This window comes from Pseudophryne corroboree, assembly GCF_028390025.1.
Source record: "Pseudophryne corroboree isolate aPseCor3 chromosome 3 unlocalized genomic scaffold, aPseCor3.hap2 SUPER_3_unloc_2, whole genome shotgun sequence".
NCBI classification, from domain to species: domain Eukaryota; kingdom Metazoa; phylum Chordata; class Amphibia; order Anura; family Myobatrachidae; genus Pseudophryne; species Pseudophryne corroboree.
In genome coordinates, this window is record NW_026967508.1 from 4,521,725 (window position 1) to 4,548,295 (window position 26,571).

At 47.6% G+C, this 26,571-nt stretch overlaps 1 protein-coding gene across 1 annotated transcript; it reads left to right on the plus strand.

Annotated features, from left to right (window-relative positions):
* Window positions 1-26,571, plus strand: LOC134983614 (zinc finger protein OZF-like). Its single transcript, XM_063949291.1, has 3 exons — window positions 1-108; window positions 24,734-25,198; window positions 25,703-26,571. Exons 1-3 carry the CDS (start codon window positions 57-59, stop codon window positions 26,554-26,556), a joined length of 1,371 nt encoding a protein of 456 aa, XP_063805361.1. The 5' UTR covers window positions 1-56; the 3' UTR covers window positions 26,557-26,571.

The window sequence follows — 26,571 nt, forward strand, 5'->3', positions numbered from 1 at the left end:
AAGATCTTATTGATGTTAAAGTAGAAGATATAAAAGTAGATGAGCAGACGCATGTGATGGGTGATCAGCAGTGTAAGGAGGAGGAAATCCCTACAGATATCAGCACAGGTGAGTAATAATCACATATTCTCCTTGTTCAGTCACTACAGCAATCTGTTATTCTCCACCATCTACTGTTAGTACAGACTAATAAGGGCAAAGTATCTGCCCATTGGAGTCGGGAGCCATCAGCCCCTATTATACTCCTGCTCTCCACCTCACATCATGTCACTGTGTGTTACCAGCCCAGAGATCTGACCAGTCTCCTCCCCACACTCTCTGGTGTATCTCATACATCAGGAGCCATCAGAACCTATTATACTCCTGCTCTCCTCCTCACATCATGTCACTGTGTGTTACCAGCCCAGAGATCTGACCAGTCTCCTCCCCACACTCTCTGGTGTTTGGTATACAACACTAGGTGTAACATCTTTCTGACCTTTGAAACATTGTAGCCATTCATTCTCTGAATAGTGGAAAGAGATGTGGTGTCACATATTCCAAGAACCTCCTGACATTACATATTGTCCTCCCTTTGCAATAAGAGTAATAATATCTGTATATGAAATACTTTTCTGATTTGCGTCTGAGACAAGTCGTATACCAGCACTAATGTATGTTATACATATATATGTGATGCTATATAAATGCTACCTCAAAGCTGATTGGTTGCTAGGGGCAACTTTTCTCGTGGTCCACATCTCCACTCTTTCTCTAGCATCCATAAGGGATATTGGGGAATCTAGTACGATGGGGTATAGACGGGGTCCAAAAGAGCCAATGCACTTTAAATTTCTTCACTGGGTGTGCTGGCTCCTCCCCTCTACTGTGCTTACTGTGAATCTTGGGTAAACACAAACTATGCCGTGTATGCCACACCAGATTCTCTCTATTGTCATCTGATTCTGTTTCTTTGTGAACAATGCAGCCAATCTTCACAAATCAGTGAAGGGGCTGTGGGAGAGGGTCCTGGGAACCGGAAAATACAGACTACGCTAAAATCTATTTACGTGGCAGCAGGTGTATCACAGAGGCCGGTCATAGCTGGATGACCCATGTCATTCATATGTGGGTTACTCAGATTCAGGAGGGCCTCTCCAGAGCTATGTGCCGGTCACTATGGTGACTCTCCACAAGCACATTCAGGACACTACACGCGTCCTGTGTAACTCGCTCAAGGAGATGGGAAATATTAATGCTAGTACTTCTGCCATGGCAATGTCGGCGTGCAGGGCTTTGTGGTTGCGTCATTGGATTGCGGATGCAGAATCAAAACGCAGTGTGAATTCCCTCCTCTTTTCGGTGGGAATGGCTCTTTGGGGTTGAGTTGGATGCGTGGATTTCCAAAGATACGGCTGGGAAATCCACGTTCTCCCCTCTGTGGCCCCGCCGGCGAGACGCTCCTGCACGGGGCTGTCTATGCAGTCATTTCGGTCTTACAGATTTCGTTCTAAGGCCAGAGGTGCCTCAAATACGAATAGAGGCACCAGATGTAAGTCAAGAAAACCTGCAAGCACCAGCTCTCAGGAACAGACCACCAGTTCTGCTTCCACTAAGACCTCAGCATGACGGTGCCCACCCACCCCGAGGGGATCTCGAGGTGGGAGCTCGACTGCGTCACTTCAGCCGCGTCTGGTAGGCTTCCTGCCAGTATACCTGGGTCAGAGATCTCATTTCTTAGGGCTACAAGCTGGAGTTCGACGGTGCTCCTCCCCAACGATTTTTCAAATCAAGCTTATCAGCTTTGATGGCTATGCAGGTTATGTTGCAACAGGCCATCCAAAAGTTGGTCCAGTCCTACGTCATTGTTCCAGTACCAATACCACAACGAGGCAAGGGTTATTACTCCAACCTGTTTGTGGTACCAAAACAGGATGGTTTGGTAAGGCCCATTTTGAATCTGAAGTTCTTGAATCCTTACCTGAAGGTTTTCAAGTTCAAAATGGAATCCTTGCGAGCAGTGATTGCGGGCCTGGAGGAACAGGAATTCATGGTCTCCTTGGACATCAAGGATGCTTACCTTCATATTCCGATTTGACCACCTCACAACCGTACCTGAGGTTTGCCCTGCTGGACGATCACTACCAGTTCCAGGCCCTGCCCTTCGACCTGTCCACAGCTCCGAGGTTAATCGTAAAGGTGATGGCGGAGATAATGGTCCAGGGGGTCAATGTTGTCCCTTACCTTCACGATCTTCTGGTAAAAGCAAGATATAGGGAGCTTTTATTGCTCCATATCGACCGCACTATCCACCTTCTGTCACACCATGGGTGGATCCTCAACTTACAGAAGTCCCACCTGGAGCCAACTCAAAGGCTCCTGTTCCTGGGGATGTTGCTGGATACTGTGGCCTAGAAGGTACCAGGGGACAAGGCGAGAACACTTCAGGAGATGGTCTGCATGGTGCTCTGACCTACTCGAGTGTTCATCCATCTTTGCATAAGATTGTTGGGAAAGATGGTCGCCTCATACGAGGCGATCCAATATGGGAGGTTCCGTGCCAGAACATTTCAGTTGGATCTCCTGAGCAAGTGGTCCGGATCACATCTACAGATGCACCGGATGATTCGGCTGTCACATCAGGCCAGGATTTCCCTCTTGTGGTGGCTTGCAGTCCTCCAATCTACTGGAGGGCCGGAGTTTTGGGATCCAAGATTGGATCCTCCTTACGACAGATGCTAGTCTAAGTGGATGGGGAGCTGTCACCCAAGGGGCGCAGTTAAAGGGAAGGTGGTCAGCCCATGAAAAGCCGCAACTTTCTGGAACTTCCGTTGATCTAGAAAGCTCTGCTTAAGGCCTCTCCTCTGCTCAGGGATCACGCGATCTAAGTACAGTCGGCCAATGCCACAGCCGTGGCGTACATCAATCAGCAAGGAGGGACAAAAAGCAGAGCCTGCATGCGAGAAGTGTCAAACATACTCCCCTGGGAAGATAGAAATGCAAGAGCAATGTCGGCAATCTTCATTCCGGGTGTGGTAAACTGGGAAGCGGATTTCTTAAGTCGTCACGATCTCCACCTGGGGGAGTGAGGACTTCACCAGCAGGTGTTCCATCAGGTCATCAACCGGTGGGGCTGCCCGCAAATAGACATGATGGCTTCTCGACTCAACAAGAAGCTTCACTGGTATTGCTCACGAACAAGGAACCCTCAGGCGAGGACAGTGGATGCACTGACGTCACCTTGGCCTTACCGGCTGGTCTACCTGGTTCCCCCGATTCCGTTGCTCCCAAGGGTGCTAAAGCGAATCGGGAATTAAGGAGTCCAGGCACTTCTGTTTGGGCTCAGAGGGCGTGGTACGTAAATCTTCTGGACATGTCCGTCGAAGACCCTTGGCCTCTCCCACTAAGAAGAGATCTTCTTCAACAGGGACCGTTCATCTACCCGGACTTACGACGTCTTCAATTGACGGCAGGGAGGTTGAGCGGAACATACTAGGGCCTTTCCAAAAAGGTTATTGCTACCATGGTTCAGGCCAGGAAACCTGTGACGTCAAAACATTATCATCATATCTTGAAGAGATATGTCTCTTGGTGCGAGAAACACACATATCCACCTGCAGAGTTCCACTTGGGACTTTTCTTATGTTTCCTGCAGGCTGGTGTGGATAAGGGCTTATGCCTGGGTTCCATTTAAGGTGCAGACTTCGGATCTCTTCATTTTCTTCCAGAAGAAATTGACAATGTTGTCAGAAGTTCAGACCTTCTTGCAAGGGGTACTCCCACATCCAACCTCCTTTTGTGCCGCCTACGGCACCCTGGGATTTGAATGTAGTGTTGGAATTTCTACAGTCCTCCTGGTTTGAACCTCTGATGACGGTTGAAGACAAGTACCTCACGTGGAAGACTGCGATGTTATTGGCTCTGGCTTCTGCTCAAAGTGTCTCAGAATTGGGGGCCTTATCGTGTAAGAGTCCCTACTTGGACTTTTACGAGGACAGAGTGGAGCTCTGTACAGGACAGCAGTTCCTGCCGATGGTTGTCTCCGCGTTTCACCGAATCAACCTATTGTGGTTCCTTCAAATTCTGACTCTTCTCCTCCTCTGGAGGCTTTAGATGATGGACGAGCTTTGAAGATCTATAGCAAGCGAACGGCTCGGATCAGAAAGACGGATCCTTTGTTCGTGCTCTAGGATGCCCAGAAAAAGGGTTGTCCTGCTTCGAAGCAGTCCATTGCTCGTTGGATTAGGCTTACTATCCAACAGGCCCATGTGTCGGCAGCTTTACCTGTACCTAAGTGTAGTCTCAGCCTTGCAACTGTGCTGAGCAGCTACCTGGTCGGGGAAGAAAACATTTGTTAAGTTCTACAAGTTTGATGCCCTGGCCAAAGAGTATACCCAGTTTGGGCAGGCGGTGCTGAAGCAGTCTCCACACGTTCCTGCCCATTCTGGTACGTTCCCATCGTACTAGATTCCCCAATATCCCTTATGGATGCTAGAGAAAATAGGATTTGAATTACCTACCAGTAAATCCTTTTCTCGTAGTCCATAAGGGATATTGGACGCCTGCCTCAGTGCGTTGACTTTTCTGCAGGTTCTCGTTATGTGGTTACCTGTTCAGATGTTGTTATTGCCGGTTGTTATATGGTCGTGGTGTGCTGGTATATAAATCTTACCACTCTTTGTTATCATGTTTCCTTCTCTCGTATATGTCCTTTCTCCTTCAGGCACTATTTTACCTATAACTGCCTGTAGGAGGAGGCATAGAAGGGAGGAGCCAGCACACCTAGTGAAGAAATATAAAGTGCGTCTATACCCCATCGTATTAAGTCTCCCCAATATCCCTTATGGACTACGAGAAAAGGATTTACCGGTAGATAATTGAAATCCTATTTTTTACTTCTTGATACATTAATCCCATTGTCTTACTGTCCAGAAAAGTGATCATGCTTAGGAGTATGTTTGGTAATGCTAAGGGGTATATTTTACTAATGTGTGGGTCTGTAGAAGTTGGCATGTTTTCCATAGCGACCAATCACATTCTCCTTATTTATCTAGCACCTTCTAGTAGACAATTAGAATCTAAAACCCGCACTTCAGTAAATATAACCCCTTAGTTTCAGGAGAGTGGAGGCTTCTTATCCACAGATCTAGCTGGAACCTACATGCTCCTTGGCTTCTAATACTTTCTTACTGTGGCTGGGACCCTGTTCCACGTAGCCATGATGGTGGGCATGGTCTCAGAATGGTACGCCCTCTGGGGTGGTGCCATTATGGGCAGTGTCGGCGCTAGGCGTCATGTATAAATAACTAAAATGTAAAATTAATTAAGAAAAACGTATTTATATGTTTCACCACAGCCCCACATTGATTCCGGCTGCTGAGTCCCTCAGTGCTGTACGGTGTAAAATCCGGCATAGAAGCTACAGGGCTGCACCAGTGGCAATGTGTGTGGATTGCAGAACACGGGGTCCGGGAGAGGAAATTCCCAGTACCACCAGCACTGCAAGAGTTTAAGTCCATGGACTACTATAAATTATATGTATTATAATGTAAGGATAACGTGTTTTTTTTTCTTTTGTTTCCAAAATGTGTTTAGTTGATATGTCCGACATACAGATAGAAGACATACAGTGGTTCTTGAAAGTTTGTGAACCCTTCAGCATTTTCTATATTTCTGCTGAAATTTGGCCTAAAACGACCTCAGATTTTCACACAAGTCCTAAAAGAAGATAAAGAACCAAATCACACACATGAGACAAAAAAAATAGACGTGCTCATTTTTTTATATTTTTTTTTTTTTGAGGAAAATTATCCAATATCACGTATCTGTGAGTGGCAAAAGTATGTGAACCTTTAGGCTTAGCAGATATTTTGAAAGTGAAATTAGAGTAAGGTATTTCCAATTTATGGGATGACAATCAGGTGTGCGTGGACAACCTGTCTTTTTAAAAGAACAGGGATCTATCAGTCGGTTGTTCACAACACGTTTGTGAGGAAGTCTATCATGCCATGAACAAAGGAGATTTCTGAGGACCTCAGAAGAAGAGTTGTTGATGCTCATCAGGCTGGAAAAGGTTACAAATCCATCTCTAAAGAGTTTGGACTCCACCAATCAACAGTCAGATTGAATACAAATGGAGGAAATTCCAGACCATTATTACCCTCCCCAAGAGTGGTCGACCAACAAAGATTACGCCAAGAGCAAGGCGTCTAAAAGTTTACAAGGTCACAAAGGAACCCATGGTAACCGCTAAGCAACTGAAGGCCTTTCTCACATTAGCTAATGTTAATGAGACCACTTAACAACAATTCTGTGTGCATGGCAGGATTGCAAACAGAAATCAGCTGCTCTCCAAAAAGAAACATTGCTGCCCATCTGCAGTTTGTTAAAGATCACCTGCACAATCCAGAAGGCTATTGGAACAATGTTTTGTGGACAGATGATTCCACAATAGAGCTCTTTGGCTTAAATGAGAAGTGTTATGTTTGGAGATAGGAGAACACTGCATTCCAGCATAAACACCTCATAAACACGGTGGTGCTGGTGGTATCATGGTTTGGGCCTGTTTTGCTGCATCTGACCCAGGATCACTTGCCATCATTGATGTGACAATGAATTTTGAATTATACCAGAATATTCTAAAGGTCCATGAGCTGTATCTCAGGAGAACGTGGGTCATACAGCAAGTACACAAGTCATTTGACCAATGAAGGGTTAAAGAAGAATAAATGTAAAGTTTTGGATTGGCCAAGTCAAGGTCCTGACCTTAATCCAATCGAAATGATGTGGAATGACCTGAAGCGAGCAACATAACAGAGGTAAAGCTGTTTTGCAGAGGAATGGGGTATAATTCCTCCAAGCTGATGATCAGGACTAATCAACAATTACTGGAAACAGATGTAGTTATTGAAAGCAAATACTGAAAGCAAAGGTTCACATACTTATGCCCCTTATAGATATGTGATATTGGATCATTCCTCAATATAAAAATGAGCACGTCTCATTTCTTTGTTTCATTTGATTTGGTTCTCTTTATCTAGTTTTAGGACTGAAAATCTGAGGTAGTTTTAGTCCAAATTTCAGCAGAAATGTAGAAAATTCTGAAGGGTTCACAAACTTTGGAGCACCACTATAGTAAGCACACAACAATTAGTGGGTTAAGGCAATAACCTGGTTTAGGAGTTAGACAATTATAAAATAAAATAATGTAGTTATCCAACCATTACCAGTAGGATATAGAGCAGGGGTAGCCAACTCCAGTCCTAGAGAGTTACCAACAGTTAACGCTTTCCAGGTCTCCTCACAGAATCACAAGTGATGTAACTAGCTCCACCTGTGGATCTTTTAAGATGTGTGAGTAATGAATACACCTGTGCACCTGCTAGGTGGTCTGGAAAATGTGAACTGTAACACGGGGTGGGGCGTGAATAAAAAGATGCACGTACAGGTAGCATTTTATGGGTGTGTTGCTAAAGGTGGTTGCGTACAGAGATGTTCCACTGATTACATAGTAAATCATAGATGCGGGGTTGGGAAAAAAATAGGATTTTAATTACCTACCGGTAAATCCTTTTTGCGTAGTCCGTAGAGGATGCTGGGGTCCACATTAGTAACATGGGGTATAGACAGGTCCTTTGGGAGCCATGGGCACTTTAAGAGTTTAATAGTCTGGGCTGGCTCCTCCCTCTATGCCCCTCCTACCAGACCCAGTCTAGAAATAGTGCCCGAGGCGACATACTTCGAGAGAAGGAAATACACAGATAGTGGTGAGATTCACACCAGCTCACACATAACAGACAACCAAGCTAACTAGCTTGAAACAAGTCAACAACCGCTGAACAACATTACTTAACCAAGTAACAAGGCAGTACTGAACCAAGTAACAACTGCAGGAAAATGAAGCGCTGGGAGAGCGCCCAGCATCCTCTACGGACTACGAGAAATGGATTTACCGGTGGGTTATTAAAATCCTATTTTCTCATATGTCCTAGAGGATGCTGTGGTCCACATTAGTAACATGGGGATATACCAAAGCTCCCAGTACGGGAGGGAGAGCGCGGAGGCTCCTGCAGAACAGATTGACCAAACTTAAGGTCCTCAGAGGCCAAAGTATCGAACTTGTAAAACTTTGCAAACGTGTTCGACCCAGACCAAATAGCTGCTCGGCAAAGTTGTAAAGCAGAGACACCCCGGGCAGCCACCCAGGCAGAACCCACTTTATGAGTAGAGTGGGCCTTATCCGATTTTGGACGCGGCAATCCTGCCGTAGAATAAGCATGCTGGATAGTGAACCTGATCCAGCGAGAAATCATCTGCTTAGAAGCAGGACACACAATCTTGTTGGGATCATAAAGGACAAACAGACAATCTGACTTTCTGTGACGAGAAGTTCTCTTCACATGAATCTTCAAAGCCCTCACAACATCCAAGGACTTTGAGGTAATTGAGGAGTCAGTAGCCACTGGCACCACAATAGGTTGGTTGATATGAATAGCCGACACAACCTTTGGTAGAAACTGCTGATGCGTCCTGAGGTCAGCTCTATCTTCATGGAAAATCAAGTAGGGGCTCTTGCAGGACAATGACCCCAATTCTGACACACGTCTAGCAGATGCCAATGCCAACAGTGTGACAGCCTTCCAAGTAAGAAACTTGACTTCAGCCTCCTGTAAAGGTTCGAACCAATCCGATTGCAGGAACTGCAGCACCACGTTAATATCCCAAGGTTCCGTAGGCGGCACAAAGGGAGGTTGGATGTGCAGAACCCCTTTCAAGAAAGTCTGAACCTCAGGAAGGGCAGCCAATTGATATTCTGGAAGAAAATGGACAAGGCCGAAATCTGGACTTTTATGGAGCGCAGGCCCACATCCATTCCTGCTTGCAGGGAGAGGAGAAACCGCCCACGTTGAAATTCCATCGTAGGAAACTTCTTGGATTCACACCAAGACACATACTTTTTCCAAATCCTATGGTAAGGTCTTGACGTTACTCTCTTCCTAGCCCGTATCAGGGTAGGAATAACCTTGTTCGGAATGCCCTTCCGAGCTAAGATCTGGTGTTCAACCTCCATGCTGTCAAACATAGCCGTTGTAAGTCTTGATAAGCGAACGGCCCCTGTTGCAGAAGGTCCTCTCAAAGAGGACTCGGATCTTCCAGTAGTAACTCCAGAAGATCCGCGTACCAAGCCCTTCTTGCCCAGCCCGGAGCAATGAGGATCGCCTGAACTCTTGTTCTTTTTGATTAGTTTGAGAATCCTTGGGATGAGCAGGAGTGGAGGGAATACGTACACTGACTTGAACACCCACGGAGTTACCAGGGCGTGCACTGCCACTGCCTGTGGATCCCTCGACCTGGAACAGTACAGCCGAAGCTTCTTGTTGAGGCGTGTGGCCATCATGTCTATTTGAGGTAAGCCCCAAAGACTTGTCACCTCTGCAAACACCTCTGGGTGTAGGCCCCACTCCCCCGGATATAGATCGTGTCTGCTGAGGAAGTCCGCTTCCCAGTTGTCCACTCCTGGAATGAAGATTGCTGACAGCGCCGCTGCGTGTCTTTCCTCCCAGAGGATGATTCTTGTTACCTCTGACATTGCAGCTCTGCTCTTCGTTCCGCCCTGCCTGTTTTATGTAGGACACCGCTGTGACGTTGTCCGACTGAACCTGAATGGCACGATCTTGCAGAAGATGTGCATTCTGGAACTAAGGGCCATGTACAACGGTCTTCTACAGGCGGTAGTTCCAGAATGTTTATTGGAAGAATGGTTTCCAGACTTGACCACCTTCCCTGGAAGGTTTCCCCTTGGGCGACTGCTCCCCAACCTCTGAGACTTGCATCCGTGGTTAGAAGAATCCAATTCTGAATCCCGAACGTGCGGCCCTCTAGTAGGTGAGAGGTTTGCAGCCACCAGAGGAGCGAGAGTCTGGCTTTCGGAGACAGACGTATCCTCTGGTGCATGTGAAGTAGAGACCCCGACCATTTGTCCAGGAGATCCAGTTGGAAGGACCGTGCATGAAATCTTCCGTACTGTAGAGCCTCGTAAGAGGCAACCATCTTCCCCAGAAGGCGAATGCACTGATGAACCGATACCCAGGTTGGCTTCAAGACATCCCGGACCATTGATTGTATCACCAACGCTTTCTCCACCGGTAGAAACACCTGCACTTCCGTGTCGAGGATGATCCCTAGAAAAGACAATCTCCTTGTCTGCTCCAAATGTGACTTTGGAAGATTCAGGATCCAGCCATGATCCCGGAGTACTCGAGTTGTGAGAGCAATGTTCTGTAACATTTTCTCCCTGGAAGATGCTTTTATCAGTAGATCGTCCAGATATGGAATTATGTTCACTCTCTGCTTGCGGAGGAGTAGCATAATTTCTGCCATTACTTTGGTGAACACTCTCTGTGCCGTGGGGAGGCCAAATGGCAGTGCCTGTAACTGATAGTAACAGAGCAAATCTGAGATAAGCCTGGTGTGGCGGCCAAATCGGAATGTGAAGTTATGCATCCTTTATATCTAGGGATACCAGGAATTCCACTTCCTCCTGACTTGAGATGACCGCTCTCAGAGACTCCATTTTGAACTTGAATTCCCTCCAAATAGGGGTTTAAAGATTTTAGGTTCAATATTGGTGTCGCCGAACCATCCGGTTTCAGTACCACAAATAGGTTTGAGTAGTAACCCATGTTTCTCTTATGTCCTAGAGGATGCTGGGGACTCCGTAAGGACCATGGGGTATAGACGGGCTCCGCAGGAGACATGGGCACTTTAAGACCTTTTAATGGGTGTGAACTGGCTCCTCCCTCTATGCCCCTCCTCCAGACCTCGGTTAGATTCTGTACCCAGAGGAGACTGGTCGCACACTAGGGGAGCTCTACTGAGTTTCTCTGGAAAAAGACTTTGTTAGGTTTTTTATTTTCAGAGAGCACTGCTGGCAACAGGCTCCCTGCTTCGTGGGACTGAGGAGAGAGAGAAGCAGACCTACTTTACTGATAGGCTCTGCTTCTTAGGCTACTGGACACCATTAGCTCCAGAGGGTCGCAGCACTTGGTACGCCTAGCTGTTCGTTTCAGAACCGCGCCGCCGTCCTCCTCACAGAGCCGGAAGATAGAAGCCGGGTGAGTATGAGAAGCAAGAAGACTTCAAAGGCAGCAGAAGACTTCAGATCTTCGTGAGGTACCGCGCAGCGCGCCATTGCTCACACACACACACACACACACACACACACACACACACACACACACACACACACGAGGCACAGCAAGGGTGCAGGGAGGGCGCCCTGGGCAGCAATAATTACCTCATAAACGTTCACTGGCACGCATAGGTACTGCATGGGCAGTATATACAGACCCCCGCCAGTATAAAAATTAGCGGGACCGAAGCGTGCCATCGAGGGAGGCGGAGCTTAGTCCCTCAGCTCTAACCAGATCCATTTTCTCCACAGCTTGCTGCAGAGACGCTGCTCCCGGACTCCCTTCACCGCTGTATACAAGTAACAGGGTGCAAATCAGGGAGGGGGGGGGGGGGCACATTAATTTGGTGATAGTGTGATACAAAAAGCGCTTACAGGTCTGGGACATTATTAATATTTCAGACTGCAGTGGCGCTGGGTGTGAGCTGGCAAACTCCCTCTCTGTCTCTCTCTAAAGGACCTTACTGTGGGTCTGTCCCCTATATCCCAGTGTGTGTGGGGGTGTCAATACGTGTGTGTCGACATGTCTGAGGCGGAAGGCTCTTCCAGAAAGGATGCGGAGCAGAATGTAATAGTAGCTCCGTCGGCACCGCCGACTGCTGATTGGGTAGACATGTGGAATGTTTTGAATGCAAGTGTGGCTTTATTACATAAAAGGTTGGACAAATCTGAGTCCCAGAACCAAGCATGGAGACAATCCATGGATATTAATGTCAGAGAACCCATCAGGGTCCTAGAAACGTCCCTTTACCCAGATAGTAGACACTGATACCGACACGGATTCTGACTCCAGTGTCGACTATGATGACGCTCGGTTACACCCAAGGGTGGCCAAGAGTATTCAGTACATGATTATTGCAATAAAAGATGTATTACATATCACAGAGGACCTTTCTGTGACTGACACACGGGTCTGTATGTTTAAGGAGAAGAAACCTGAGGTAACATTTCCCCCATCCCATGAGCTGAACGCTCTATTTGAAAAAGCTTGGGAAACTCCAGACAAAAGACTGCAGATTCCTAAGAGAATTGTTATGGCGTATCCTTTCCTCTCACAGGGCAGGTTACGGTGGGAATCGTCACCCACGGTAGATAAGGCTTTGACGCGTTTATCCAAAAAGGTGGCTCTACCGTCTCCAAACACGGCGACACTAAAGGATCTTGCGGATCGCAGGCAGGAAACTACCTTGAAATCTATTTTATGCAACTACGGGAACCCTGCTCAGACCGGCGGTAGCGTCGGAATTGGTGAGTAGTGCGATTGCAGGATGGGCAGATAACTTGTCATCTGTCATGGACACCCTCGACAGGGAGGGTGTATTGTTGACATTGGGTCACATCAAGGACGCAGCGTTATACCTAAGGGAGGCTGCGAGAGATATTGGCCTCTTGGGATCAAGGGCCAATGCCATGGCAATTTCAGCTAGGAGGGCGTTGTGGACCTGTCAATGGACTAGTGATGCTGACTCCAAGAGACTTATGGAGGCCTTGCCGTACATGGGTGAACTTTTGTTTGGGGACGGCCTCGCGGACCTGGTTTCCACAGCTACCGCGGGTAAGTCTTCTTTTTGCCTTTTGTTCCCCCACGGCAAAAGAAAATGCCTCCATACCAGATGCAGTCCTTTCGGTCTCATAAATGGATCATCCTTCATCGCCAGAGGCAAGGGTAGAGGGAAAATAACACCCAGCTGCGGCTAGTTCCCAGGAGCAGAAGTCCTCTCCGGCCTCTACCAAATCCACTGCATGACGCTGGGGCTCCGCTGCGGGAGTCCGCACCGGTGGGGGCACGTCTTCAGCCAGGTCTGGATTCATTCGAACTCTTGGATCCTTGGGTGCTAGAAATTGTAACCCAAGGATACAGACTGGAGTTCAAAGACGTGCCTCCACACCGATTTTTCAAATCTGCCTTACCAGCTTCTCTCCCAGGGAGAGAAATAGTTTCAGCTGCGATACAAAAGCTGTGTCAACAGCAAGTGATTATCACGGTTCCCCTGTTGCAACAGGGAAAGGGGTTTTATTCAACTCTATTTGTGGTCCCGAAGCCAGACGGCTCGGTCAGACCAATTCTGAACCTAAAATCCCTAAACCTGTATTTGAAAAGATTCAAATTCAAGATGGAATCTCTCCGGGCAGTGATTTCCAGTCTGGACGGGGGGGATTTTATTCTGTCACTAGACATAAAAGGAAGCATACCTTCATGTCCCCATATATCCTCCTCATCAGGCGTTCCTGAGAGTCGCTGTGCAGGATTGTCATTACCAATTTCAAACGTTGCCGGTTGGGCTTTCCATGGCCCCGAGGATTTTCACCAAGGTAATGGCGGAAATGATGGTGCTCCTGCGCAAGCAAGGTGTCACAATTATCCCGTACTTGGACAATCTCCTGATAAAGGCGAGATCAAGAGACCAGTTACTGAAAAGCGTGGCACTCTCTCTGAGGGTACTACAACAACATGGCTGGCTATTAAATTTGCCAAAGTCGCAGTTGATGCCGACAACTCGAATGTCGTTTTTGGGCATGATTCTGGACCCAATGGAAAAAGCTCTGGAACTCCAGAACATGGTCAGGGATCTGCTGAAACCAAAAAGAGTGTCGATTCATCAATGCACTCGAGTGTCGGGAAAGATGGTGGCGGCCTACGAGGCCATTCCGTTTGGCAGGTTCCATGCAAGAACATTTCAGTGGGACCTACTGGACAAATGGTCAGGGTCCCATCTCCAAATGCATCGGATGATAAGCCTGTCCCCCAGGGCCAGGATATCTCCTGTGGTGGCTCCACAGTGCTCACTTCCTAGAGGGTCGCAGGTTCGGAATCCAGGATTGGGTTCTGGTGACCACGGATGTGAGCATCCGAGGCTGGGGAGCGGTCACACAAGGAAAACATTTTCAGGGAATATGGTCAAGCCAGGAGGCTTGTCTGCACATAAATTTGCTGGAATTGAGGGCCATATACAACGGCCTGAGACAGGCGGAGCATCTTCTTCGCAACCTACCTGTACTGATCCAGTCAGATAACATCACAGCCGTGGCACATGTAAACCGCCAGTGCGGAACAAGAAGCAGAGCAGCGATGGCGGAGGCCACCAGGATTCTTCGCTGGGCAGAAAATCATGTAAGCGCTCTGTCAGCTGTTTTCATCCCGGGAGTGGACAACTGGGAAGCAGACTTCCTCAGCAGACACGATCTCCATCCAGGAGAGTGGGGGCTTCATCAAGAGGTCTTTGCAGAAGTGACAAACGGTTGGGGACTCCCTCGAATAGACATGATGGCGTCACGCCTCAACAAAAAGCTTCGGACGTATTGTTCCAGGTCGAGGGACCCTCAAGCAATAGCAGTAGACGCACTAGTGACACCGTGGGTTTATCAGTCGGTCTATGTGTTCCCTCCACTTCCACTCATCCCAAAGATATTGAGGATCATAAGAAGAACAAGAGTTCAAACGATACTCATTGTTCCAGACTGGCCTCGAAGGGCCTGGTTTCCAGATCTTCAGGTAATGCTCACAGAAGATCCTTGGCCTCTTCCTCTAAGAGAGGACCTGTTACAACAGGGGCTGTGTGTGTTCCAAGACTTACCGCGGTTACGTTTGACAGCATGGCGGTTGAACACCAAATCCTAGCTAGGAAAGGTATTCCAGGAGAGGTCATCCCTACTCTGCTTAAAGCTAGGAAGGAGGTAACGGTGAAACATTATCACCGTATCTGGAGGAATTATGTGTCTTGGTGTGAATCCAAGAATGCTCCTACGGAGGTTTTCAGCTGGGTCGTTTTCTCCATTTTCTACAGGCGGGGCTGGATATGGGCCTAAAGTTAGGCTCCATTAAGGTGCATATTTCGGCCTTATCAATATTTTTTCAGAAGGAACTGTCCTCTCTTCTAGAAGTGCAGACTTTTGTGAAAGGAGTACTGCACATCCAACCTCCTTTTGTGCCCCCAGTGGCACCGTGGGACCTTAACGTGGTGTTACAGTTCCTTAAATCACATTGGTTTGAACCACTTCAAACTGTTGAGTTAAAATTTCTCGCTTGGAAAGTGGTCATGTTATTGGCCTTGGCATCTGCAGGGAGGCTGTCAGAATTGGCGGCCTTGTCTTACAAGAGCCCCTATCTGATTTTCCATGTGGATAGAGCAGAATTGAGAACTCGTCCACAATTTCTACCTAAGGTGGTTTCGTCGTTTCACATGAACCAACCTATTGTAGTGCCGGTGGAGGATTCCAAGTACCTTGATGTAGTCATGGCTTTAAAAATCTATGTAGCCAGAACGTCTCGTATTAGGAAAACGGAGGCTCTGTGTATCCTATATGCAGCCAACAAGGTTGGTGCTCCTGCTTCCAAGCAGACTATCGCACGCTGGATCTTTAACACAATTCAGCAGGCCCCTTCTACGGCTGGATTGTCATTACCAAAATCGGTAAAGGCCCATTCCACTAGGAAGGTGGGCTCTTCTTGGGCGGCTGCCAGAGGCGTCTCGGCATAACCGCTTTGCCGAGCAGCTACTTGGTCGGGTTCAAACACTTTTGCTAAATTCTATAAGTTTGATACCCTGGCTGATGAGGACCTCTCTTTTTTTGCTCAATCGGTGCTGCAGAGTCATTCGCACTCTCCCGCCCGGTCTGGAGCTTTGGTATAAACCCCATGGTCCTTACGGAGTGCCCAGCATCCTCTAGGACGTAAGAGAAAATAAGATTTTAAACCTATCAGTAAATCTTTTTCTCCTAGTCCGTAGAGGATGCTGGGCGCCCGTCCCAGTGCGGAATAAATCTGCAGTACTTGTACATAGTTATTGATAAGTCTACACAAGGGTTGTGTTGCAGTTCAGATCAACCTGTTGCTGATCTTATTTGTTCATACTGTTTACTGGTTTAGTTATATCCCAGGTTGTACGGTGTGTTGTGGTGTGAGCTGGTACGTATCTCACCCTTAATTAACAAAATCCTTTCCTCAAAATGTCCATCTCCTCTGGGCACAGTTCCTATAACTGAGGTCTGGAGGAGGGGCATAGAGGGAGGAGCCAGCTCACAACCATTAAAAGGTCTTAAAGTGCCCATGTCTTCTGTGGAGCCCATCTATACCCCATGGTCCTTACAGAGTCCCCAGCATCCTCTACGAACTAGGAGAAAAATATTTATCGGTAGGTTTAAAATCTTATTTTTTCAGATGATGTGGACCTGGAACAATGACATTTGCCTTTTCCAATTTTTGAATGGCTTCCTGTAGGATAGTCCTTTCTGTCAGCAAAGCTGGTACGCCTGATTTGAAGAATCTGTGAGGTGGGAGTTCTTGAAACTCCAGTCTGTACCCCTGGGACACAATATCTTGCACCCAGGGGTCCAGTCCTGATGACGCCCAGACGTGACTGAAATTTCTCAGTCATGCTCCCATCTGCCCGATCTCCAGGCTGGGAGATCCACCGTCATGCTGACGATTTTGAGGAAGCATAACCAGGCTTCTGTTCCTGGGAACCTGTTGATGCAGGTTTTCTGGATTTCCCTCGACCACCTCTGAAGAAAGTGGAACTTGGCCTTTTTAACCTTTTGCAGTCCGAAAGGACTGCATTGTAGACGTAAGAAAAGATTCTCGTCGGTGGGGTGGCTGAGGGAAGAAAGGTTGACTTACCTGTGGTTGCCGTGGAAATCCACGCATCCAATGCCTCCCCAAACAGAGCCTGACCTGTGAAGGGTAGGTTCTCCACGCTTTTCTTGGATTCCTCATCCCCAGACCATTGGCGTAGCCAGAGACCCCTGCGTGCCGAGACAGCCATGGAAGACGTCCTTGCATTCAGATGACCCAGGTCCTTCATGGCCTCCACCATGAAAACTACAGAATCCTGTATGTGACGTAAAAACATTTCAATGTCCCTTCTATCCAGAGAATCTAATTCCGGTGGTTCGGCTTCAGAAGGCTGAGACAGTATATTGCATTCCTGAGTACATGGAATAGACTCCTCTGGAGAAGAGAAATACTCTGCAGCACAGGACACACACACAAATAAATGTAGAGACCGTTTCCCCACAGAGTATTTCAGAGAGACACAGAGTATGAGGAGCCAGCACACACAGCGCCCCAGTAGGCAGTTATATGATAAATGCCTGGCGCTGACTGGAGTAACTTCAAACAGTTAACAAAACACGCTCCCTCCCTTCTATAACCCCTGGTACCGCACAGGATAGCTGGAGTTATGTGGAGGGCAGCGCTCCCTGTCAGTGTCTCTGTGTGTGATCTGCAGGGAGAAAATGGCGCTGGTGAGTGCTGGATCCTCTCTGAGGACAAGCCCCGCCCACTGTAATGGCGCGCCTTCCCACACTTATGGTATTATACTGGCTTGAGGTGAAACTGCAGCTAACAGTAGTACAAGCCCCTGTAGCTTTCTGTGACCAGTTTTTAGGGTATTGCGCTGGCCCAGGACGCCCCTCACAGCACCGCACACGTACCTCTGAGCCTTCCAGAGCGCAGCATCAGTGCTGCGCTCCCACCCTAATGCCGCCATTCTTACCGGCTCCTCGCTTACCGGGGCGTTGGCATCCTACTCACCACCGTATCTTCTGGCTCTGTTAGGGGGTGGCGGCAGTGCTGCGGGAGTGAGCATAGAGGGAGGAGCCAGCCCACACTATTTAAACTCTTAAAGTGCCCATGGCTCCCAAGGGACCAGTCTACACCCCATGGTACTAAATTGGACCCCAGCATCTTCTAGGACGTATGAGAATCCTATATTCTTTTTTACTTGAAAGTAGTTTTTCTTTTTCTTTTTTTGCATTAAGGCATACACTGCACGACATGATCCAACGCATCGGAATTATAAAACAGCCTAGTGTGTACGCATTCCTTTGCAACGAGCATCCCCTCGGCAACTAGCTTTCCCCTTGCCAACGAGCATGGATCTTAGGGGGGTCATTCCGACCCGATTGCTTGCTGCAGTTTATCGCAGCGATCGGTTCGTAACTGCGCATGCGCCGGCGCCGCAGCATGCCGAATGGGCAAAGGCCGTCGTTCCCTATCGATCACCTCTGCCTGATTGACAGGTAGTGGGTGGGCGGGGCCATTATGGGGGCGTGGCTGGACCATGTGGGGGCGTGGCCAGACCATTCGGGGGGCGGGCCGCAGCGGCTTCGTGACGTCACATGCAGCCGATGCGACGGGCAACTCCCGGGCAGCCGCAGGAGCTGCGCTGGCCGGAAGTTACTCAACAAGTACAAAATCATCGCCGCTGTGCAATGCTTTTTTACTTGACTGGTGAAGGGCAGATAGACATGCGGGGCGGACTAGCCCTGTGCTGGGCGTCCTCCCGCATGTCTGCGAATATGATCGTAGCTGTGCTAAATTTAGCACAGCTACGATCAACTCGGAATGACCCCCTTAGTGCATGAAAACCCTGTCAAAGAGTATGACACCTAGTGTGTAAAACCCCTGGCAATGCAAATGAAACCCCTGGCAACAGGTAAAAAATATAAAAAACAATCTTGGGAGGCGTGACAAAATTCAAAAAAGTTACCACTGAAAGGGTTAATGTTACATCTTTCAATAAAACCATTTTCTCTGACGTCCTAGTGGATGCTGGGTACTCCGTAAGGACCATGGGGGGTATAGACGGGCTCCGCAGGAGACTGGGCACTCTTAAAAGAAAGATTAGGTACTATATCTGGTGTGCACTGGCTCCTCCCTCTATGCCCCTCCTCCAGACCTCAGTTAGTATCTGTGCCCGGCCAGAGCTGGATGCACTCTAGGGGCTCTCCTGAGCTTCCTAGAAAGAAAGTATTTGTTAGGTTTTTTATTTTCAGTGAGATCTGCTGGCAACAGACTCACTGCTACGAGGGACTGAGGGGAGAGAAGCAAACCTACCTGCTTGCAGCTAGCGGGCAGCAATTAGAGTACCTTACATGGCTAAATAGCACATAATACAGCCAATATACTGTATATGTGCATAATCCCCCACCATAACGCATATAAAAAAGCGGGAGAAGTCTGCCGAGAAAGGGGCGGGGCTGTCTTCCTCAGCACACCAGCGCCATTTTCTCTTCACAGCTCCGCTGGAAGGACGCTCCCCAGGCTCTCCCCTGCAGTTCCAGACTTCTAGGGTAAAAGAGAGAGGGGGGCGCACAAATTTAGGCGCATAACTGTGTATATAAGCTGCTATAGGGGAAAAATCACTCTGTATAGTGTGCATCCCTGCATTATATAGCGCTGTGGTGTGTGCTGGCATAGTCTCTCTCTGTCTCCCCAAAGGACTTGGTGGGGTCCTGTCCTCAGTCAGAGCATTCCCTGTGTGTGTGCGGTGTGTCGGTACGGCTGTGTCGACATGTTTGATGAGGAAACTTATGTGGAGGCGGAGCAGGTGCCGATAAGTGTGATGTCACCCCCTGCGGGGCCAACACCAGAGTGGGTGGATATGTGGAAGGTATTAAACGACAGTGTCAACTCCTTGCATAAAAGGTTCGATGACATAATAGCTGTGGGACAGCCGGCTTCTCAGCCCGTGCCTGCCCAGGCGTCTCAGAGGCCATCAGGGGCTCAAAAACGCCCGCTACCTCAGATGGCAGACACAGATGTCGACACGGAGTCTGACTCCAGTGTCGACGAGGATCAGACTAATGTACAATCCACAAGGGCCATCCGTTGCATGATTACGGCAATGAAAAATGTGTTGCACATTTCTGACATTAACCCAAGTACCACTAAAAAGGGTATTCTGTTTGGGGAGGAAAAGCAACTAGTGGTTTTTCCCCCATCAGTTGAATGAAGCGTGTGAAGAAGCGTTGGGTTCCCCCGATAAGAAACTAGTGATTTCTAAAAAGTTACTGATGGCGTACCCTTTCCCGCCAGAGGACAGGTTGCGTTGGGAGACAACCCCTAGGGTGAATAAGGCGCTCACACGCTTGTCAAAAAAGGTGGCACTGCCGTCTCAGGATACGGCCGCCTTAAAGGAGCCTGCTGATAGAAAGCAGGAGGCTATCCTGAAGTCTGTATATACACACTCAGGTACTATGCTGAGACCTGCAATTGCTTCAGCATGGATGTGTAGTGCTGCAGCAGCTTGGTCCGATACCCTGTCAGATAATATTGATACCCTAGACAGGGATACTATTTTGCTAACCATAGAGCATATTAAAGACGTAGTCTTATATATGAGAGATGCACAGAGGGATATTTGCCGGCTGGCATCTAGAATTAATGCAATGTCCATTTCTGCCAGAAGAGTATTATGGACTCGGCAGTGGACAGGTGATGCTGATTCTAAAAGGCACATGGAGGTTTTGCCTTTATAAGGGTGAGGAATTGTTTGGGGATGGTCTCTCTGACCTCGTATTCCACAACAACAGCTGGGAAGTCGACATTTTTACCTCGGGTTTCCTCACAGCCTAAGAAAGCACCGTATTATCAGGTACAGTCCTTTCGGCCCCAAAAAGGCAAGCGGGTCAGAGGCGCTTCCTTTCTGCCCAGAGGCAAGGGAAAATGGAAAAAGCTGCACCAGACAGCCAGTTCCCAGGAACAAATATCCTCCCCCGCTTCCTCTAAGTCCTCCGCATGACGCTGGGGCTCCACAGGCGGAGCCAGGTGCGGTGGGGGCGCGTCTCCGGAACTTCAGCGACCAGTAGGTTCTCTCACAGGTGGATCTCTGGGTTCTGCAAGTGGTATCTCAGGGATACAAGCTGGAGTTCGAGGCCACTCCCCCTCGCCGTTACCTCAAATCAGCCTTACCGGCTGCTCCCAAAGAAAGGAAGGTAGTACTGGCAGCTATTCACAAGCTGTACCTCCAGCAGGTGATAATCAAGGTACCCCCCTTCAACAGGGGCGGGGTTACTATTCCACATTGTTTGTGGTACCGAAACCAGACAGTTCGTGAGACCCATCCTAAATTTAAAATCCTTGAACACTTATATAAGGAAGTTCAAGTTCAAGATGGAATCGCTCAGGGCGGTTATTGCAAGCCTGGAAGAGGGGGATTTTATAGTGTCATTGGACATCAAGGATGCATACCTACATGTTCCCATTTACCCACCTCACTAGGAGTACCTAAGGTTTGTGCTACAGGACTGTCATTACCAATTCCAGACGTTGCCGTTTGGTCTGTCCACGGCACCGAGGGTATTTACCAAGGTAATGGTCGAAATGATGATACTCCTTCGAAAGAAGGGAGTTATAATTATCCCGTACTTGGACGATCTCCTGATAAAGGCGAGGTCCAAAGAGCAGTTGCTAATCAGCGTAGCACTATCTCAGGAAGTGCTGCATCAGCACGGCTGGATTCTGAATATCCCAAAGTCACAGCTGATTCCTGCGACGCGTCTGCTGTTCCTGGGTATGATTCTAGACACAGAACAGAAGAAGGTGTTTCTCCCGGAGGAGAAGGCCCAGGAATTATCATCTCTGGTCAGGGACCTCCTGAAACCAAAACAGGTGTCGGTGCATCACTGCACGCGAATCCTGGGAAAGATGGTAGCTTCTTACGAAGCGATTCCCTTCGGCAGGTTCCATGCAAGGATCTTCCAGTGGGATCTATTGGACAAGTGGTCCGGATCGCATCTTCAAATGCATCGGTTGATCACCCTGTCCCCGAGGGCCAGGGTGTCTCTGCTGTGGTGGCTGCAGATTGCTCATCTTCTCGAAGGCCGCAGATTCGGCATACAGGACTGGGTCCTGGTGACCACGGATGCAAGCCTCCGAGGTTGGGGGGCAGTCACTCAGGGAAGAAACTTCCAAGGACAATGGTTGAGTCAGGAAACTTCCCTACACATAAATATTCTGGAGCTAAGGGCCATTTACAATGCCCTGAGTCAAGCAGAATCCCTGCTTCAAAACCAACCGGTGCTGATTCAGTCAGACAACATCACGGCAGTCGCCCATGTAAATCGATAGGGCGGCACAGAAGCAGGATGGCAATGGCAGAAGCCACAAGGATTCTTCGATGGGCGAAGAATCACGTGCTAGCACGGTCAGCAGTGTTCATTCGGGGAGTAGATAACTAGGAAGCCTTCCTCAGCAGACACGACCTCCACCCGGGAGAGTGGGGACTTCATCCAGAAGTCTTCAAGCTGATTGTAAACCGTTGGGAACGACCACATGTGGACATGATGGCATCCCGCCTCAACAAAAAGCTAAAAAGATATTGTGCCAGGTCAAGGGGACCCTCAGGCGATAGCTGTGGACGCTTTAGTGATACCTTGGGTGTACCAGTCGGTTTATGTGTTCCCTCCTCTTCCTCTCATACCCAAGGTACTGAGGATAATAAGAAAGAGAGGAGTAAGGACTATACTCATCGTTCCGGACTGGCCAAGAAGAACTTGGTACCCGGAACTTCAAGAAATGATCTCAGAGGACCCATGGCCTCTGCCGCTCCGACAGGACCTGCTGCAGCAGGGACCCTGTCTGTTCCAAGACTTACCACGCCTGCGTTTGACGGCATGGCGGTTGAACGCCGGATCCTAAGGGAAAAGGGCATTCCAGAGGAAGTCTTTCCTACACTGATAAAAGCTAGGAAGGACGTGACAGCAAAACATTATCACCGCATATGGCGAAAATATGTTGCTTGGTGTGAGGCCAGAAAGGCACCAACAGAGGAATTTCATCTGGGTCGATTTCTGCACTTCCTACAGTCAGGAGTGACTATGGGCCAAAAATTGTGATCCATTAAAGTCCAGATTTCGGCCCTATCTATTTTCTTTCAAAAAGAACTGGCTTCACTGCCTGAAGTTCAGACGTTTGTTAAGGGAGTGCTGCATATTCAGCCCCCTTTTGTGCCTCTGGTGGCACCTTGGGATCTCAACGTGGTGTTGGATTTCCTAAAATCACATTGGTTTGAGCCACTTAAGACCGTGGAGTTAAAATATCTCGCGTGGAAGGTGGTCATGCTGTTGGCCTTGGCTTCGGCCAGGCAGGTGTCAGAATTGGCGGCTTTGTCGTATAAAAGCCCATATCTGATTTTCCATATGGACAGGGCAGAATTGAGGACTCGTCCTCAATTCCTTCATAAGGTGGTATCAGCGTTTCATTTGAACCAACCTATTGTGGTGCCTGCGGCTAATCGAGACTTGGAGGATTCCAAGTTGCTGGACGTAGTCTGGGCTCTGAAAATCTATGTTTCCAGGACGGCTGGAGTCAGGAAAACTGACTCGCTATTTATCCTGCATGCACCCAACAAGCAGGGTGCTCCTGCTTCAAAGCAGATTATTGCTCGCTGGATCTGTAACACGATTCAGCTTGCTCATTCTGCGGCTGGCCTGCCGCATCCTAAATCCGTAAAAGCCCAGTTCACGAGGAAGGTGGGCTCTTCTTGGGCGGCTGCCCGAGGGGTCTCGGCTTTACATCTTTGCCGAGCTGCTACTTGGTCGGGTTCAAACACTTTTGCAAAATTCTACAAGTTTGATACCCTGGCTGAGGAGGACCTTGAGTTTGCTCATTCGGTGCTGCAGAGTCATCCGCACTCTCCCGCCCGTTTGGGAGCTTTGGTATAATCCCCATGGTCCTTACGGAGTACCCAGCATCCACTAGGACGTCAGAGAAAATAAGAATTTACTCACCGGTAATTCTATTTCTCGTAGTCCGTAGTGGATGCTGGGAGCCCGTCCCAAGTGCGGACTCTCTGCAATACATGTATATAGTTATTGCTTAACAAAAGGGTTATTGTTTTGAGCCATCTGTTAATGAGGCTCATTCTTCTTTCATACTGTTAACTGGGTATAGTTATCACGAATTGTACGGTGTGGCTGGTATGAGTCTTACCCTGGATTCCAAATCCTTTCCTAGTAATGTCAGCTCTTCCGGGCACAGTTTCCCTAACTGAGGTCTGGAGGAGGGGCATAGAGGGAGGAGCCAGTGCACACCAGATATAGTACCTAATCTTTCTTTTAAGAGTGCCCAGTCTCCTGCGGAGCCCGTCTATACCCCCCATGGTCCTTACGGAGTACCCAGCATCCACTACGGACTGCGAGAAATAGAATTACCGGTGAGTAAATTCTTAGTTTTTACTGCTTATTATTCCTATTTCATCTGAATATATGTAGGTAGACTAAATATATTAAAACATATACAAATTACACTCCGAGATAAGTGAAAATGAGAATATTAGTTATGGTTTTCTCCTGTACTTTAGGATTGTTGGGGAGGAGTTTGTGGAGTCTTAGCTGATGCTAGGAAGATTTAGTACCTCTCTGATCTGGTTCACCCTCCCATCTTACCTATTTCTCTGTTGTGTGTGAATTTACTGCATTGGTTCAGCTCACTCAAATGAAGATTCAAGCAACAAGAATGTGGAATAATACCAGGGGGATTCCATTATACAGGTAATAGGCTTTTTTTAAGAAGTCACGGCACCGTGCCTGTGGTCACAGCATGATAAAAAAAATAGAATGTGTTTAAAAAAACAAACAAAAAAAACATTTGGTTTAAACCAGCCAACCCTGCTCAGATGAAGAATTTGCACCTACCGTAGGGCTGGTGCACATTTCGATGAGTGTCTCAGGCCTCACAGATTCAGATGTATGGCTGTACACCAGGAAAGGGCTGGTTAGCACATGGAGTGAATTGGACAATTACATTGAATGACTAACCTCCTATATTTTTACCCACAGACTCCTCTAAAGATCCATCTACTGATATAAAGGAGGAATCAGTCTCATGTGATGGAGACCTCACACATACTGACATGTATACAGCCGCAGATCATACACAGAAAATATCTACTCATCTAAAAAGCAACTGCATTACAAATGCGTCTTGCTCTGGATGTGAAAAATGTTTTACTCTTAATTCAGACCTTGTTATACATCAGAGGAGTCACACAGGAGAGCCACCATATTCCTGCTCAGAATGTGGGAAAGGGTTTAGAAGTAATTCAGAACTTCTTGTACATCAGATGATTCATACAGATGAAAAACTGTTTTCTTGCTCAGAATGTGGGAAATGTTTTAAAGTAAATTCACATCTTGTTAGACATCAGATGATTCATACAGGAGCATCCCCATATTCCTGCTCTGAATGTAAGAAATGTTTTAGATGTAAATCAGAACTTGTTATACATCAGAGAAGTCACACAGGTGAGAGACCTTATTCTTGCTCAGAATGTGGGAAATGTTTTAAAGTAAATTCACATCTTGTTAGACATCAGATGATTCATACAGGAGCATCCCCATATTCCTGCTCTGAATGTAAGAAATGTTTTAGATCTAAATCAGAACTTGTTATACATCAGAGAAGTCACACAGGTGAGAGGCCATATTCCTGCTCTGAATGTGAGAAATGTTTTACAGTGAAATCAGAACTTTCTCGACATCAGAGAATTCATACAGCTAAGAGACCGTTTTCTTGCTCGGAATGTGGGAAATGTTTTACAGGTAAATCAAAACTTGTTATACATCAGAGAAGTCACACAGGTGAGAGGCCATATTCCTGCTCTGAATGTGAGAAATGTTTTACAGTGAAATCAGAACTTGTTATACATCAGAGAAGTCACACAGGTGAGAGGCCATATTCCTGCTCTGAATGTGAGAAATGTTTTACAGTGAAATCAGAACTTTTTCGACATCAGAGACGTCACACAGGTGAGAGACCTTATTCTTGCTTGGAATGCGAGAAATGTTTTCCAATTAAATCACTACTTGTTAGACATCAGAGAAGTCACACAGGTGAGAGACTATATTCTTGCTCGGAATGTGAGACAGTGTGTATAAGTAATTCAGAACTTGTTAGACATCAGAGAATGCATACTGGAGAGAAACCATTTTCCTGCTCTGCTTGTGGGAAATCTTTTACACGGAAATCAGATCTTGCTCGACATCAGAAAAGTCACACGGGGCAGAGACCATATTCCTGCTCTGAGTGTGGGAAATGTTTTACACGTCTTCCACATCTTGTTAGACATCAGAGTCTTCACACCGGAGAGAGACCGTATTCTTGCTCTGAATGTGGGAAATGCTTTACACGTAATTCACAACTTGTTGTACATCAGAGGCGTCACACCGGAGAGAGACCATATTCTTGCTCAGAATGTGGGGAAGGGTATAGAAGTTTTCCAGAGCTTGTTAGGCATCAGAGATTTCATACAGGTGAGATACCGTTTTCTTACTCAGAATGTGGGAAAGGGTTTGAAGTAAATGCACTACTTGTTAGACATCAGATGATTCACACAGGAGCATACCCATATTCCTGCTCTGAATGTGAGAGAGGTTTTAGATATAAATCAGAACTTGTTATACATCAGAGAAGTCACACAGATGAGAGACCGTATTCTTGCTCGGAATGTGGGAAAGGGTTTAAAAGTAATGCAGAACTTGTTATACATCAGAGACGTCACACCGGAGAGAGACCGTATTCTTGCTCTGAATGCGGGAAATGCTTTACATGCAATTCAGAACTTACTAAACATCAGAAAAGTCACACAAGAGTGAACCCATGATATAGGTCTGAGTGT